The sequence below is a fragment of the Lycium barbarum genome, chromosome 2 (genome assembly GCF_019175385.1).
Source record: "Lycium barbarum isolate Lr01 chromosome 2, ASM1917538v2, whole genome shotgun sequence".
NCBI classification, from domain to species: Eukaryota; Viridiplantae; Streptophyta; class Magnoliopsida; order Solanales; family Solanaceae; genus Lycium; species Lycium barbarum.
The window spans coordinates 114,586,144-114,604,726 of NC_083338.1; the positions used below are offsets into that span (position 1 = coordinate 114,586,144).

At 34.6% G+C, this 18,583-nt stretch overlaps 2 protein-coding genes and 1 long non-coding RNA gene across 6 annotated transcripts; 2 read left to right on the top strand and 1 right to left on the bottom strand.

Annotated features, from left to right (window-relative positions):
- The first annotated feature begins 300 nt into the window (after positions 1-300).
- On the top strand, positions 301-2,328 carry LOC132621487 (uncharacterized). The gene is made up of 3 exons (XR_009575527.1): positions 301-575; positions 934-995; positions 1,956-2,328. It is a non-coding gene; the product is annotated as an uncharacterized LOC132621487 (long non-coding RNA).
- Positions 2,329-6,308: 3,980 nt separating this feature from the next.
- LOC132621491 (uncharacterized) lies at positions 6,309-8,655 on the top strand. The gene is made up of 3 exons (XM_060335782.1): positions 6,309-6,939; positions 7,553-7,698; positions 8,331-8,655. The coding sequence occupies exons 1-3, from the start codon at positions 6,504-6,506 to the stop codon at positions 8,376-8,378; spliced, it is 630 nt and encodes a 209-aa protein (XP_060191765.1). The 5' UTR covers positions 6,309-6,503; the 3' UTR covers positions 8,379-8,655.
- A 1,525-nt stretch (positions 8,656-10,180) lies between these two features.
- Positions 10,181-18,031, bottom strand: LOC132626828 (lipase-like). Of its 4 annotated transcripts, none has more exons than XM_060341833.1 (11): positions 17,755-18,031; positions 17,195-17,264; positions 15,836-15,921; positions 15,016-15,081; positions 14,828-14,875; positions 14,678-14,745; positions 13,041-13,113; positions 12,794-12,955; positions 12,363-12,557; positions 11,400-11,488; positions 10,181-10,721 (listed from the first exon to the last, which is right to left on the bottom strand). In XM_060341833.1, the coding sequence occupies exons 2-11, from the start codon at positions 17,259-17,261 to the stop codon at positions 10,508-10,510; spliced, it is 1,068 nt and encodes a 355-aa protein (XP_060197816.1). In that variant the 5' UTR covers positions 17,262-17,264; positions 17,755-18,031; the 3' UTR covers positions 10,181-10,507. The 4 variants fall into 4 exon arrangements, with proteins under 4 accessions (XP_060197816.1, XP_060197815.1, XP_060197817.1 ...); XM_060341832.1 differs by lacking the exon at positions 17,755-18,031 and adding an exon at positions 17,575-17,732; XM_060341834.1 differs by lacking the exon at positions 17,755-18,031 and adding an exon at positions 17,633-17,706.
- Positions 18,032-18,583: the final 552 nt, after the last annotated feature.

Genomic DNA, 18,583 nt, shown 5'->3' on the forward strand with positions numbered 1-18,583 from the left:
ACCGGTTAAATGGGGAGATGTCAATCACATTTTAGAATTTTTAATTACAAATTTTGTAGCATTCGTGTATGATTTAATATTACACAAGTATTGATTAATAAATCCAAGAATGAGGAATATTGGTGAAAGTGGTCATTGGCTCAAAGTATATAAACGGTGGCATAAAGGAAAAGGGACAAGGTTAATGTTTTAATCATTTAAAAAGGCCAAACTTTGTACACTTGGAAGTAATTTAGCTGTGCACTCTTCAAGTGGTGCCAGCAATTAAGTGGTTGCCCAAAGGCACATATATACATAGAGATAAACATGGGCTATACATAGAGGAAAATAGACCATTTCAGTGAACACAAAGATGTATCCAAGCCTCATTTTGTCCTTCTTAGAAGGAGAACGGCCCTCTGTTTTGGCCATTTTCTCTGAAATAACGCAGCAGCTACTCTTATTATTTCCAAGCTCGTGGTGACGTGAAAAATAGGAGGGTTATCCGTGGGAACAACCTCAAGGAATGACAACAACCAGAAGAAATCTTCAAGAGTTAGTTTCAAAGTTTAATCTTAGTGTTGGAACCCCAAGAAGTAAATTCTCTACCCTACTCTCAAATATGATTATGGATAAGTATTTGAAATATTTGATTTGAGTTTTATACCAGCTATTGCAATGGGTATTAATGATTTGGGTTCTTAAAAGGAGAAATAATTTGAACTGCTGAGTTATGGGTTGGAGTAAATTGTTTGACTCCTAGATGATGAAACAGATTGCTATATATCTAAAAATGGTATCTTATGTTGGAAAGAATAATGGGTATTAAGTGTTGAAAGATCACTGTTGAACGTAGTTAAGCTTTAAGCCCAGTAGATATTCGGTGAAATGTAGTAGTGACCCAATTCTTGAAATTTCGGTTCGATTGTGACGTAAAAGATTTATATGGTGTAGATTAACGTTCGTTGGGTCATCTGGGACTAGTGGCACTCTCGTTAGCCCATGAAGGAATTGAGGTATGTAGAGTTTACCTTCCCTTCTTTTGGCATGACCTTTATGGAATGAACAAATAATGTATACGTATGCTTCTAAAGAAAATTCTATTCTTAGCGCCACTAGGATGGCCGATGTCTTTGATTTCCGTAAGTATTCCATGCGGTTTGATATGTATATATGATGTTCGAAAGTCCTCGTTGGTATATTTCCGAATGTGTTTGAAAGAAAATTGATATGACGTAAGTCTTTGATAAATATTTTGGTACATATATATGGTTCCAAAGTCTCCATTTGGTTTGATCCATAATGATATTTGAAAGCTACCTAATATGTTTGCTACTTGAATTTCTAAATATGGCTTGTGGAATATTTTTAGAAGGTTCCGAACTTCAAAAGCTCGTAATTTTTGTATCCTAATTCCAATTGACCCGATACCTGTTTCTGAGCTTCCTGATATCGGTATATACATATTTATTTATCGAGTCTCAGAATTTATTTACTTATATGCATATGATTTCCGCACTACTCCGCTCGTGCATACTACTATTACATCGTTCGCCGGATCCCGGGCCGGTTTTGTGATCGTGCGCACTATGATATATTCGACAGTATGCTGTGTTACGGTTCCCGAGACCTCGCCATAGGGCCGGGTTCCGTTTATGGAGTTATGCTATGATATGGCTTATGATTTGTTGTGATGATGTGTTATGTACGGGGTTGTACGGAGATTTGAAACCTTCTGGAGTTATGCTGTGTTGTGGCACCAGCGTCGGAGTGGTGACCACATTCCTGAGCCTTATGCATGATTTTATTTGCATTAATTATATTTTCAGCACAGGTTTCGATATACTAATTCTGTATCCATTTTCTGTACTTCTCACTTCAGTTATGATTCGGATTACTGTACTTCATGCTTTACATACTCAGTACATATTTCGTACTGACCCCCTTTCTTCGGGGGCTGCGTTTCATGCCCGCAGGTACAGACGTTCGTTCAGGTGACCCGCCAGTGTAGGATACTTATTCTGCTATTTGGAGTACTCCTTTTGATCCGGAGCTCATATTTTTGGTATATATCTTCTGTTATACATGTTCTGTATATATGGCTATTTGGGTACGGCGGGGCCCTGTTCCGTCATATGTTTCTGTTATGGTTTGTAGAGGCCTGTAGTCATATATGTGGGTCATGGGTCACGTTTGTTCGATTATGTTTGTGATTTGTGCCTTAAGCGGCCCCATTTGCTATTATGGCCAAAACGACCCTTATGTTTGTAAATGTATGTGTATTCGGGCGATGTATATTCCGCCAGCCTACCGGTTTTTGATATGATATTTCGGTACGGGTGACCGCTTAAGATGATATCTGTTTTCAGTATCTGTTCAAAAGACGTATGCTAAATTTGAATAAATTTTTGATATGTTGATTTGGTAAGCGAATGAGTTTGGGTGTCCAATTAGGGCACCAGTCGCGGCCCACGGGGCTGGGTCGTGACTTACGGTTTGTACTAAAATTAAAGTGTAGTTATTATACTTAAATATCTCTTACATGTTAGCTACCATATAAAAATTCCTTGAAAATATTCATTTTTTTGCGCGGATTGCCCTTCTTTTGGGGTGGTCTTTAAATTTTGCCCCTTATATTTGTGGTTTTTAAATTTTGCTCCCCATATTGCTGGTCTTTAATTTTTTCCCTTCGCGTTGCAACCCTGAGCTTCGCGCAGAAATCATGAGGTTCTAGGTTCGAACCCCCGCTCAAGCATAAATTTTTTAAAAAAAAATCGCAAGGCAAGGTTTGGATCGGGTGTATGTCGGACCCGACATACACTTGTTAAGGAATAACCAAAGTTATGCCGGACCCGATATACTCATGCCTTATGGGCAGACTTGGCATAAGTATGCCGGGTCCGACATAACTTTGATTATTCCTTAACAAGTGTATGCCGGGTCCGGTATACTTATGGGCAGACTTTTAGTTAAACCTTAACTAAAAGTCTTTTCCTAGTTATGCTTTATGGGACAGACTTTTAGTTAAGGCATAACTTTTCCTTAGACATAGACTTGACTTTTAGTTAAGGCATAACTAAAAGTATGTCTCATAAGGCATAACTTTTCCTTAGACATAGACTTTGCCTTATAAGGCAAACTTTTAGTTATGCCTTAAGGAAAAGTTCTGCCTTATGGGGCATACTTTTATTTATGCCTTATGGGGCAGACTTTTAGTTAAGGCATAACTAAAAGTATGCCCCTAAGGCGGAACTTTTTCTTAAGGCATAAATTTTACCTTATAAGGCAGAACTTATAGTTATGCCAGGTCCGGCATAACTTTAGTTATTCCTTAAGGGCATACTTTTAGTTATGTCTTTTGGGGTACACTTTTAGTTAAAGCATAACTAAAAGTTTACCTTGAAAAGTAATATATATATATATATATATATATATATATATATATATGCCTCAAGGCAAAGTCTGCCCCCATCGGCAGACTTTTGGTTAAACATAAGTAAAATTCTACTGGTGGGGGCATAGCGAAATTCAAACTCTGTCTTGCGAATATTTTTTAAATTTTTGACTGAGTGGGGATTCGAACCTGGAACCCATAGGTTTTAGCCGAAGGGCAAAATTTAAAGATTACAAATATGAAGGGCAAAATTTAAAGATTACAAATATGAGGGACAAAATTTAAAGATAACCCCCAAAGAAGAAAATATTCCACTAACTGTAAATCCTAAATTCTGTCCGACTTTTGAAGCCCATAGACGAGCAACCATAGTCCAGCCCATTAGAGGTCCAACTTAGAGCACACCGTACAAATGTGGAACTATTATTAATTTCTTATACTAGGATAATATATACGTACAAAGAGATTCGGTCATTAATTTAATGGAGTATTCTAATTGCATTAAGATGCATCTTTGAAAAATTTCATGTTTGTACCGGCTCTAAAGTAGAAACAAAAAGATAAGGATTGAAAAAATATACTCCTAAAAGACAAGAAGGAAAAGATGATGAGAATTTTTAACTAATTATAGAGATGGGAAAGACGACTATATGATTAATCTAATGCAAGTGTTGCTTTCTCATCAATGAAAAGAAATTCAATTGTATTTTGAAAAAACAATTAATGTTACATTGAGTTAAACGATTATCTTCGAATTTTCTTCTTGGAATTAACTTCACATTTAAACTCTACCTCTTAGCCAGAACAAGCTCCTTAAAACCTCATTTTATGCCAATTAAACTTTTGGAAACTGTTGATCCTCACGTTTAAAGTCTTGATCTTCAGATTATTTAACTGACTCCATCTTCCAGTGATTGCCCTAATGTTCCTTCACATAAAATGTAGTTAATAAATCCTCAAATGTCCCATTAAAATTGTAATTGCGCATATTATATTCTTAATTAAGAAAATTTAAATCTCCTTAATTAAGAGAAAAATCAAACGGATCGTCCTAACAAATCATGTTACTATCATATAATCATAGGAAAAATTAATGAACTACACCCTCAGTTTCAATGTGTTTGGCTTGATTGAGAGTATGAGGTCAAACTAACTAATGCTCTGTGTGAATTCGGACATAGAATCTTTAAGTTTTATGAAACAAAATTTACATAGTTAGAAACTACATAAAAAGGTATTATAAGTAGGCGTTTGGACATGCGATTTGAAACCAAGCTTTGAAATCAGCGTTTGGCGATTTCATCTTATGGTTTCAAACCATGGGATAAAATCCCAATCATCCAAAAACACATGATTTGGGGTTTCAAACCATGTCTAAATGGCACCTCATAGTAGGCGTTTGGACATGCAATTTGAAATGATGGTTTGAAACCATGATATAAAATCAACGTTTGGACATGCAATTTCATCTCATGGTTTCAAACCATGGGATGAACTTCCAAATCATCCAAAAAGGCATGATTTAGGGTTTCAAAACATGTCCAAACGGCAACATAGTAAAAGTTAACAATTCAAAATAGTTAAAAGATATTTGAAAATTATGGTCAGAGAAGACATATGTTGACTTTCCAAATAGTAACCAAGACAAACAAATGGAGTAACAAAAAGGAATGAAAAAGGGCCAAAAATACCCCTACCGTATGAGAAATGACTCACAAATATCCTCCTATCACCTTTTGGTCTAAAAATACCCTTAACCTTTGTTTTTGGCTCAAAAATACCCCTCAAACTAATAACCTTAACTTTGGAACTTAAAAACATCCACGTGACATATTTTAATTTGCCACATATCTTAATTAATTTAAAAAATAGATCCACCCATTTCTTAAACCCAACCGGCCCCTAAATAATCTGACCCGTTTCTTTCTAGATTAAAACCCATGATCTCATTTTCCTTAGAACGCAACAGTCAGCCCCTCGAGGGACCTTCAAGTGACACTGCAGGTTAGCAGATTTAGTGTTCAGCAGTTTAACAGACAAAGAAACGACCCAGAATTATAATATAGGAAAAATGCAGTAGAGAATTGACAACTGGTTCATAGAGAAGGAAAAAGAAAAGGCTAACAGACAATGGTTAGCGGATGTTTCAACTTTAATTTCATAAACTAATTTTATGTTTCCTTTCAAACGGCCGGCAACAGCCCTTTCTTTGCATGCATGAATTGGCCCTTTCAAACAAAGCAAGTAGTGCTAATTAGTTTAATTCATACCCATAATTAGGAAGTACAGTTGTTACAAATAAATGTACTTTTAAATAAGAAATTCGAAGAAAAAGGTAAAATAAAAATATTAAGATATAATGTTAAGTAGTCTCCCCGCCTCAATTTGTGTGCCACAGTTCGAATTTTGTGAGTCAAATTTTTCTATTTTGATCGTGAAATTCAGACATACAATCTTTCAATTAATTGAAAAATAATTTACATATTTATAAACTACATACAAGATACTATACGTCACAATAATTGCAAAATATTTATAAGGGGTATGAATAAATCAGAATTAAAGATTTTCTTGTTTGACATTCGAAAAGCGAAAAGTGTCACATAAATTGAGATTGAGACAGAAAGGGTAACTCTTGTATGTCATATAGACTTATCTAAGCTATTCACTACGGGTATGATTGCACCCACAACATTTGATTAGGACTATATATATAGATGGAAAAAGAAAAACCAAAAATGTATATGTATAGTAAATCGCATATAATTGACTCAAAATCTTTTAATTCTCTCTTATGATTAACGTTGGAGGCAAATTTGGCTACCAGTGGACATCTTTTTTTCAATTTAACAAAATTATTTTTAAAAAATAAAAAAATACGGTGCAAATTCTCAACCTTGAAAAGCCAACGAAAAAAACGGTTCCTCTGTCAATTATAATAGAAACCTCCAACACCCTCTCCAAGAAAACAGAGAGCCAATAATATTCTCCATCAATCTTTCTCTCCTCTTATCTTTTCTTTTTTTCCCTTTGAATCCAAAAACAAAAGGGAAAACAGAAAAATATCAATACCCCATTTCTTCATCTGTTTTCCTTGTGCAAGTTCCTCCAATTCTTTATATAATAAAAGATGGGTTGTGGGGAATCAAAGCATGCAGTTGCAACAGAAAACACCACCATTCCTAAGAACAAGAGATCATTGAGTTCTAAATCTGAGTCCTCCACAAAGGCTGAAGCTCAAGAAAATGTTAAGACAACCGAAAATGAAGAAACTGTGAAAAAAAGTGATGAAAAAGTGGAGGTTACAGCCAAGGTGGAGGAGGTAATTGCACCTAAAGTTGTGGCTAAGGAAGAAGAAGTTAAAGAAAACTCTGAGAAGAAAGAAATGGTGCAATTGGAAAAAGCCAAAGAAGAGGTGGTTGTTGTTGAAAAGAAGGAAGAAAAAGTTGTAGAAACTCAACCTGAAGAGAAGAAGAATGGAAATGATGAAACAACCCCTTCTGTTGGTGTTGCTGTTGAAGAGAAGAAAGAATCAGTTGAAGAGATTAAAGCAAAAGAAAAAACTGGTTTGTTGACTTTTTTTCATCATACTCCTAGTTTTCTGTTAAATTAGTTGGAAAACAATTGTTTCTTTTGCCAAAATTCAAAAAAAGTTCGTTTTAAATTGTTTCCAAAAAATTTAAAATGCAAAACATGGTAATTTTCAATACGGAAAATTAAATACCAGGCCGCTCGGCCAAAATATTTAGGGCAAGTTACAAATTCAACCGGTAAGTCAAAAATAAGTACATTCGCTAGCTAAATATACACTATTATGCATGAGATATATGTATATTTATATATATATATATATATATATTATACATTAATATACATAAAAATAATACATTTGATGGCTATTATTTTAGTGAGCGACTATTTATGTCAATTTTCCATTTTAATTTTCAAATTAAGTTATTCAGGTCCATTCTTTTTCATGAATTTTGATGGCTTTCTTTTTTATATATATATTTTGAGAGTAAAAATTTGTAATTCTTTTTCGGTATGTGGTTTTCTAAGATAAGCAACAAGGGGGGAAAACAAAGGAATTATGTTTGGATTAAAATTTGAACTTGTTTAATTTACTCTCTTCTTTTATTCCCTTGTTGATATTATTAATATGCATTTTTTAACCCATAGAGGAGACCATTAAGCCAGCTGAAGAAGAGAAAGAAAAAGAAAAAGAGAAGGAAGAAGTCACCACTACTTGTGAGGCAACAGATGCTGCTAAACCAGAAACTGCCAAGGATGCTCCTAAACCAGAGACAGAGGAAAAGCCAAAAGAGGTATGAACTTGAAATGTAAAATGTTAAATCCTTTTATCAACTTTTGTACAAGTTATTGTTTGGCAGTTGGCACAAAGAAAGTCATTTTCCTGGAAATATAAGTTATTCGGAAATTGAGATAGAATGTGAGATAATAATACGGATTTTTAGCAATGCATGGATTAAACTAACTAAATGACAAAAAGCACCCTCAAATTCTTCAAAATTAGTTCTCTGAATGCAACAATTCAAACATGTAACAAGAAATAATTCATGCATTACAATCACTACATTATTAATCAATGGACTCGGATCGGCATATTTATAAGTCCTTGCTTGCATAACAAATCGCATGATAACTTGTATTTGAACCAAATGACCCCTAGACATTATTATTAACCTTTAGTGCTAAAAAATGATCATCAAATCACTCTCCAATTTGCTAATATTATTAAAAAAAAATTCATAAATCATTTTTTCACTCACTACCCAAACACTGAAATTCCCTATGAAATATATTTTCCACAAGAAATGACTTTCGTCGTAGCAAAGACATGCTAACAAAATTTCTTCTTTGAAAGAATCTTATTCCCATGTTGATAATGTTAGCAGTTGTTGATGGAAAAAAATGTCATTTTTTCTGAATTTTGCAGGAGAATGCAACTGAAACATCAGCCACTACAGATTCGAAAACAGATTGAACTGCAGGCATGGGAATATCGAAGAGGGCTGCTTATTAGTTTAATCCTAGCTTTTTAAAGCCTGTTGTAATTTCAGCTTAAGTATACATATCTGTGCTGTTTTCAGATGACTGATATACTACTCTGTTCTTCATATCTCCCATTTCATCAAAATCTGCTTCATGGGAATTTCTTTAAGTTGTTGTCAAAGCTTTCTGCAAATGGTGGATCGTTCCCATACTTCTCTCAGTCTTGAATTATGATATGAATATAGTATTGTTCTGTTGGTCTCTTGACATTATTAAGAATCTCCAGTTCTCCACCAACCCTTCATAAAATGAAATATTCCCTTCATCCCATTTTACACAGTGGTATTAAACTGAATATGTTAAGATATTAATTTGAGTTATATTACTATGAGCCTGTTTGGATGGGCTTATGCCTATAAGCTGCAAACAGCTTATAAGCTAAAAAACAATAAGTTGGGGTAGTCTAACTTATTTTTTTTGGCTTATAAGTTGTTTTCAGCTTATAAGCTGCTTTAGATAAGCTAAGTCAAATGGGCCCAATTATTTTTTTGAGCTTATTTTAAGCACAAAATGACTTTAAGCTGGTCAGTCAAACACTCAAAAAAGCCGAAAACAGCTTATAAGCAACTTATAAGTCAATCCAAACGGGCTCTATATTAGTACTTGTGAAAGAATAGAAATTTATTTGATATTTAAACACATTACTTCAATGTTAAGAAATTTAACGGGTTGGTGCATATTTTTTTAGGGAAAATGGTAAAAAATATACCTCTACTTTGGAAAAAGGGCTAAAAGTATCCTCCAAATTTATTTTGGATCAAAAATACCCCTCCCATCATTAAAGTTTTCAATTATACCCCTGTCTCAACGAAAATTCCAACATAACCTGATTTCATTTTCAAACCCATTCCATTTAAACCCGACCCAACTAAATAAAAAAACCATATGGGTTACTCTCTCCTGTGCCTAATGGCTCCAAATGCAGTACTCGGGAACGAGTTGGTCGCATATGAGTTTTTTTATGCAGTTGGGTCGGGTTTAAATGGAGCGGGCTTAAAAATGAAATTGGGTTATGTTAGGGATTTCTGTTAAGATGGAGTATATTTGAAAACTTTAATGATGGGAGGAGTATTTTTTATCTAAAATAAGTTCGGAAGATATTTTTAGCCCTTTTTTCAAAGTAGATGGATATTTTTTACCCTTTTCCCCTATTTTTTAACATAAAGATATATTACAAAATGGCTAACTTTTTGAAACATCCCAAACTTGGGGGAGAAAAAGGTGTCACATAAATTTGTACCATAAAATAGACATGTATCTCATTCTTATTTCTAGACTTCTTTCTAGTTGGTCATTTATTTTCATTCTATTAATTGGTTCCAGTTCCGTAAAAACATGTACACTAAACATGAAGCTGTATCATCTTACTACAAAATTATTGTCTCCCGTTCCTATTCTAGAGAAAGAAATTAATCTAAGATAGAATGGGTGTTTCAGACACAGTTATTCCAACTTTCCATCTTGAGATATAGATGATGCTCAAATGAATTACAAAGAAATTCCCTAAAGCAAACAAAAGAACAACTACTACTATAGTAATAGGAGATTCACACCAGCAAAGATGTCGTGTAGCGAATGGATGTGGTGTAGCGGATGAGTTGTTTCTCCTTTAACCAGAGATCTCAGGTTCAAACCCTGAGCATGGAGAAATCCTTGGTAAGGAGCGCTTCACCTGAATGGATCCTACGCGACGCGAATCCAGATATAGCAGAAAATAAAATAAATAATAGGAGATTCGTCCATAACACAACTGCTAGTGATTGGAAATCCAATTTTGTCATTTTCTAAGGGATACGTAGCTACTTCTAGGAATTAACAGAATATTAATCATTTATGACAAGTAATAGTTAAATATCTTTTATTTACATGTATGAGATGTTAAAAAAAAAGATTAAAAAATAAGTTAAAGAAAAGGAACTATATGCATGACGTCCTTCCATGCAAAGGACAGAACTGAATGATTTGACTAGCTATACAATTTCCTCTTTAAGCCTTCAAAGGAAACTCTGCTTCTGCTTCAGCTCTCCCAAATTAGAGCCAAATGGCAATCCCAATGAATATCTATAACGATCTCCCTTCCTCACTAGACTCCACATTCATTCTCAAAACAGAAGAAGATATATTTCTGGAGAAGATGACATTTCCGTTGCTGTCTGCTGTGCGATAGGCCGCTAGACCATTACTCATCACAATTCTGCATCCGGCTGATATATCACATGACATTTTTACACCATAATATCTTAAATGATCCTTAATACTGTTGCCACTCACCGACCTACATAGATTTGATGAAGTTAAAAAGAGGCTAACAGCTCTAGTAATATTCAGCCTGTCGTTTATTACTACGAAGAAATTATAGAGGGGTGCACCGCGTTTAGGTGTCTCGACATGTTTCTAACCCAAAATGTTCTTTCTGGATCCTAAATTACCGGCGACATTACATATCCTTTCGTTACAACAGTAAAATCACCGCCTCTCTCACCACATTAAGTTCCATTTGAACTTCTTTGGATTAAACTTCAAAAAAAGACACCACTTCTACTCAATTTTCTATAAAGTGACTTGTCTCGTATCAAATATCAGTGTTTTATGGTTTCACTTTCTCTCTTGTTTTTTTTTTTTTTTTTTTGATCAACAAAAGAAAGTGAGAGACTCTTTTCTTCCTCATCATCACAGTTTTGTACAGTTGTGTTTCATACCTGTGACAGCTTTAAAAAGTTCTTGTCAGAATTTTGTTTAATGTATTTTTCTTCTCTCTTTTTTCAAATTATTTTTCTTATTTGACAAATGAAAGTTGTATGAATCAGCATGTTTGCCCTCAACTGGTTATGATTTACCATAAGCCTTTTGCACTGTTTGGATTATAGTGTAACTTAATCTAACCAACATGAAAAGCAATTTGAAGAAATTCAGTGCATATATTTCTGCTGAGCACATGAAAGAGAAACTTTACCTGCTGCAAGAAGGATCCTCCCCAGAATTATCGCAGACCTTTTCAACTGTATAAACTAAACTTCCAAAGCCAATATCATAAAGCCAGACCTGCACTTGCAAGATCTCACACAGTCAATACATACGACTACGAATCACGACAGCAAGAAGCAGAGTCACTTTGATTTGTCTGAACATTGTTTTAATGCTACTTTACCTGATTAAAAAAAAAAAACATAGTTTGAATGCTCTAAATGAGAAAGACTAGCACCACGAGTTTTTATCATATGTAGAATATTAAGTGTAGAAGTTACAGAAAAAGTACAGTTATTGATGCCCTTCTTTTAAATAAATTCATTGACACCCTAATTTGAACGTATTCTAAAAGAGAGTGGGACAGCTGAACACACAAAAAAAAACAATGGGATAAAAAGATATTAATCCCTCCCATCCCGTTTTCTGTGACAATATTTGTGTGAGCACAGAGATTAAGTTTATTATCGGCAAGGACAGAAGAACATAGTAAAATAATTGCTGAAAGTTGGTTACAAACAACAATTATGCCTCAGTCCCAAACAAGTCAAGGTTGACCATATGGATCCTCACTGACCATGTTTCTCCATGTAAATTCATCTCAGGCTAACACTATAAACAACTATGCTTCAATCTCAAACTATACAAATAAAAAATAAAAAGTAGTACTAGAAGTTCTCTGTATTTTCTACTTGCATAAAAATCTCTGAGATGCAGAATGTTGGTTAATAGAGAAAATTCACAATTTCATATTAACGTGTAAATTTGAATAGCTAAATGAATTTAAATTCTTGAGATTTGCATTTATGAATTAGCCCGTAGTATTGAACTCAAGATACTCTATAGAAAGATAGCTGCCTTATTCCTTACAACTGTCCATGCACTTCAAGTCATCATTACACTTGTGCAGTTCAAAATCAAGCACTACATGGTTTTGAGTTGCGGAACTTGCCTCTCTAGGGAAATGACGATAACCTTTGTGAGGGAAGTAGCGATAGTGAGGGGGCAAATGAGGCACCATATCATGACCATTTGTAACACGAATTGTATTGGGGACCCGTTCATGGTAGTAGGATGCAAATGCAGCATTGCCCATTCGTGGTTGTCCAAATGTCATAACCGAAATATTCTGGCATCCAAGATGCACCTGGAATAAGAAGATAAATCCATTAGCTGAAAGTTGGAGAATGTTTCTTGCATTATATGGCAAATGGTCCACAAGACATGTAATATTCTTCTTTCGTTGAGAAAAAAGCATGATCTGTCGGTAAGGATATGCAAGATCAGTGATATTTAAGACAAGACCTATCTCTTTAAATAGCAAGTCAGAACATGTAAACAACGAATTTTTGTAAAAAATAGTGGCAAGTCTTTAGAGCATACGGCGAGATCCAGGCCACAGAAAGCAGCCATAGCCCCTCCCATTGAGTGCCCGGTCACTATAATTTGAATATCTCCATACAACTCTTTCGCTCTTTGAACAGCACTTAAAACTCCTGGGCGCAATGACGTGTTGTGGTAAGCAGAATAAAATCCATGATGCACCTGAAAAGAGGCAGAGATGACTAATACGCAGAAAAGAAGGTTAAAACACAAAATAGAAGCATAAGAGGTGGTGTCATACACGCACCATTGCATCTTCCATTCCCGGATAAGATATATCATGCTGCTTCCAGTATAGATCTTCAATCCAATTCTGTAGGCTGTAACCAAAAAGTTCAAACTTAACTATACATCAAATATGTCGAATCACGGAGCCACAGACCATATAGCTTCATTCCTACACAGTAATATTACATCACAACCGCGAGCAGATTGATCAGAGGTTATTGGATTTTAAACTTGGTCACAATGAACATCAACAAGTAAAAGAAAAGTCTTAAACATTTGACAGCTTAGACCTGAAGGCTCTATTCAACTTCTTTTTACTCCCATTTATAATATTGTCCTAAACAGAAAGTAACAGAATCTGATCCAAGCAGCTTCAGCAGCTCCTGATCCACAAGTTATACAATCAACAATCATAATCTATGAGGTCAGGGCCGTTTAATCTCCTCAACAAACTTTTGAAACCAAAATCACGACCAGTAATAGCATAATTATAAGCAGCCAATCAGGTACCTTAGTGCTTAGAAAAATCTATAATGACTGAACCTTATTTTATCAGGGCAAATGTTTTGAGAAAAACAGTGGGTGGAACACTTGTGCTGAGGCCCGAGGTGGAAGCCCAATGTCCAATGGTGACATTTTCTTATTCTACTATTAAAAAATGTCTCCAATATAAACAAATAGAAAAATGCAGAAGAAACCTAGAAAATTGAGTGCTGTTTGGTTCATGCTCTACTTTTATGCAAACGCTTCACACAATATTTGGCTTTTCCTCGACATGCACACATAATGTGGTTTGCTAACAAGAGCTTCAACAACTAGTTATCCCTTCTAAGTTCTAAACATTTTGCTAAAATGAGCTTCAACAACGAAATTATCCTTTCATTTGATAAAGCTTCTACTTCCTATTTCGTTTTTTCTTCAAGAAACAATCCTCTAAAGTGCATATGCCTGAGGCATGACCTCAGGCATGCCAAAAGTTGCAGATCTCATAGGTGTTTCCACTTCCCCCTACCTGACCGCTAGAGGAAATTACTCTTTGACTTGCCTCGGTACATTTTACAAGCACATTTCACATTGATTAGTACTATTCAGGTTGAAAGTAGATCCTAAGAAAAATGCTTACATGTCAAGAACATCAATTAAAACTTTTAAGCTTGTCAGACTAAAGCTAGATATCCAGTCGACAGCTAATTCTATCAATAGCATCTCTGTCTCTTTTGTTGCAATAAATTCAGCTGGAGAACAGTAGTTAGTGATACACCCAAATTGGCGAATGAATCCACAACATTGTAGAAGATGGTTTAGATCTAGTTCTTGTTTTTAACATCACAAATTTGCAAGGAATATGAATAGCCAACTTGCACCCAGACAGTTGGCCAGGAAAGTACATAGAAGTACAACTTTCTCTTTTGATTTTACAACTTAACATGAATTTATCACCTCAGTCACGAAGTTTTACTGACTTTCATTTGGATCACAGGATTTAGAGAGTAGCATATCATTATTCCTTTCAAGAGAACTGTTTGCCCACGAAGACATCCATTTTAGCGTAACTAATTAACCATGAAACTACACATTTGAATCCCCATACATCAAATTTAATGTTGCACAACAATAATAATGAAGTAAGGGGCAGTGGACCAGTGGTAACCAAACCTGCTTTCCTGAGTGCCTCTGAATGCAATAACAATGGCATTAAGATCCTGTGCCACACCGACAAATGCCTGTGATAGGCATTGAGTATTAGATTACAAAGTAGGGCCTCTAATTAAGAACAGGCTTGCTTCTGCATAATGTAATACACACCTGGAGACATCGTTGCACATCAACAATGAGCTCAGTAATTTGAAATCCCTGCTCAAGAAAAAATGGAAATATATCATTCACAACAACTTAATAATGAAGGCTTGAAGAAACTAATCATATATGAAAACTATGGCTTGATATTTAATATGAAGCTTTTTTAGTGTTAGATAATGCTCCATATAGATTACCTTAGTTAAATCATTACATCTTGAGCATGTCCAAGTAAATAACTCTGTCAAATCTGACACATAGACCTGCAAATGAAAGGGAAATTTTTGGTTATAGTCTAGTTGATATCAAATATAAGTCAACAATGTAAAGTAATTACTGCATTAAAGGAGCGGCCTGAATTGGCAAATGTCGTGCATTAACTGCAAATTAAAAGTGCAGAAAAACAAAAGACAAGAGTTCTAGAAATATAGAGTTAAAACTACATAGAAAGCATCTGATGATCTTAATAAAATACTTATAGCTTGATTGGGCAAGCTTCTAAAATCAACTTATTTTGGAAAACGTTTTCTTTCAAAAGAGTTTTTCAAAAAGTATTTCTTGTGAGAAGCAGTTTGTGTTTGGCTAATAAATTTGAAAAACACTTTTGAGCAGCAATTAGTGTTTGGCCAAACTTTTAAAAAGTGCTTCTAAGTGTATTTTTTCAAAAAAAAAAAAAAGCACTTCAGAGGAGAAGCTACTTTTTCAGCTTCTCAAAAACAGCTTCTGCTTTTACTCAAAGCACTTTTTCTTCTCCTAAAAGCTTGGCCAAACACCTTAACTTTGAAAAAAACACTTTTTTTTGGGGGGAAAAAAAAAACTTTCAGCCTTGAAGAAGGTTGCCCAAATATGATTCAATTGTATTTTCAACTCAAGCGATGAAGCCTCCAAGATTCTAGATACAGAACTTTTACATTGTCATAAATGAATATAGTTGCCTTTGTGGCCCCGAAACTACAACAGATCCAGATAGAATTTGGAACAAAATCTTAACAAGGTAAGGAAGTGTACAAAACTTACAGCTGAAGCATATTCCACTAATATGGTGGCAAGGGTGTGATTGTAGATAGCTGCATGATGCTTGTTCTTGGCCTTCACTTTGAGGTCTGCAGCCAAAATAATTGTAAGCTATCTAGAAATTTTGTTAATGGTAGTCAACCAAGTCCATGATCAGTTTATAGCGACAATCATTAAAGCGCAGAGTGTAAACAGAAAAATAACTTCAAAACATATAGAAGTAAAACTTGGTGACGACGTCTTGATCAGTTTGCAATAAGCACTAAGTTCCGACATCTAAACATACAGCAGACCTATCAGCGTTTGCACAATCCTCTATAACAGCTCCACCACGCCTACCTCAATCTTATTTCCACTCCCTCTGTTTCAAAAGTGTCCTAGTTTGGCTTTGCATAAGATTAACATAAGAGTTAAAGTTATAAGATGTTTAATATTAGATGAGTCATCTACCGAATTTTTTGTTTTCTTAAAATACTGCAGAAATATAGTTGGATAAAGAAAGTTAAAAGTAGTCCAGTTTTAACTTTCGAGATCTAAGCGTTAAATCTAAAACTATTTTGAAAAATGTTGTTTGTTTAAAGCTTTTTTGGGTGAATCTCTTTAAGACACTTTTTCAATGGAAAATCTACTTCCACTCACAAAACTTCAAAAGAAAAAATAAACAAAAAGATACAACTATGCAAACACTATTTTCTTTTGCACAAATAAAAGGAAGTGGATATTATTTTGCAGGGAAATAAAAAGACAAACATTTAATTGGAAATAGCGGGAGTGAGACCTTTTACTAATACGTTATACCAAAGTTATCTCCATAAGTGTGCACCCAACGCCTACTATCATCTATCAGCTATTCAAAAATCACTAAGCACCTGAAGCTGAATATACAAAATCCTAAGCTCGACTAAACTTAAAAACAAAATTTCACATGCTACTGCACGATGAAAGCTGACAGATATTTTTGCGATGCACGATTACATAAAGTTGGATTGCAACACATAAAACATAATACACTTATCACCTATTAAAGTAAAAATCAAAGCAACGGTATAAACTCATAATTATTGGACAACATAATTACCTCTGCCAGTTGAAAATAATATTGAACACCCTTCAATTGGATCACAAAACGATCCAAGAAAATATACTACAGTTAGCATAGAGCAAATTAAAATTCAAATCAATAGCAATAAGTCGATAATTATTGCAAATAACGACTCTAACTCTACTAGTTGAAAGAAGTCAATTAAGTAGGGAAAATAGCCACATTTATTTTGATAGCAAACAATCCAAATAAACATGCTACACTGCGCGCTTAGGAAACTAAAAATTCAAGTGCAAGTAGTAATTCACAATTATGATTACCTCTACCAATTGAAAAGGCAATTAAGCATAGGAAAATAGCCACCTTTAACCAAGCTTTTCCATCCATACCCTGTATTACAATATTCAAAACAAAACTTCAGCTACAAAAATTAACCTCGAAAAGGGGTTGATTTCTCAGATGTTCACTCACTCAACTAACAGTTATTATCCCAGAAAGTCACCTTTCTTCTTAATTCAAATTTCTTCTAACAAAAAGTGACTTTATGCGATAATAGCTATCAGTTAAGTGACCATCTGAGAAATCAACTCGTCAAAAAAGGACCTAAATTGAGAATGCAAAACCCCATAAATAAAACACATATATAAATCAGGACATAATAATTACATAAAATTCGAAGAGTTAGTGGCCAAAAACACACCTAAACTATTACTTTTTGCGAGTTTGATACCCAACGATCCACTATTCCCTTTACCTACCTAAATGATCACTCCATTTGTCTTAAAACACACAATTGAGGTATGAAATTTGCGAGAAAGTGATAGTTTAGGCGCCTTGTTGACCATTTAACTCAAATTCAAATAAACAACAGTGGATTTACCTGGAAACTCTGTTAAAAACAAATTGTTTTTTTTTTTTTTGTCTAGTTTCCTTGTATCCGCTTTTCCTTTTGGATTTGTTCAATTTAGGGAAAAGGAAAAGCGTGGAATGGAGAAGGATTTCCAAGCTTTTTGGTAAAAGAAAATAAAAAGGTTTGACTATTAATTGGAATTTGGTTACGTGCAATGTGATTTCGTGACGGTACTGAAATCTATGCGGCGTTTATTAGTCGTGATGTGGTGGCGTACAGACGCAGATTGTGACTCACTCGGATACGGACTGATAGGATTGAGTTTCCCGTATACGGCCGCTTTATTTATTTTCGTTTATCTTACTCCTATTTTTTCTTTTCTTTTTCTAATTCTGATATTTCTTTTTAACCACTAAAGACTGTTTTTCCCTCCCACTTAACTTTTCCAAATTTATTTACAAGTTTACAAATTACAACTAACTGTATCTTCCATGAATTTTCATCGTGAAAAAAGATGCATAGGTTTTCTTTAGGCTTAATGCATATGCGGCCCATTAAATTTGCCCTTTTTATACCATGCTTATTTACCTATACAGAATGAAGGGACATCGGCGCGATGATTTATTTATAAGGATTTGCTTTTATCATTTTTCACAAATCTTTGATTTTACCCTTGCTTCTTACAATGAAAAAGTCAAACCTCATGCATATTAAAATAACACCACCACCAACAACAACATATCCAATGTAACCCCACAAGTAAGTCTAAAGAGTGTGGAGTGTACGCATAATTTAACCTTTGTGTGGTAGAGGGGTTGTTTCCGATAGACCCTCAACTCAAAAGAAACGTGGTCGATGC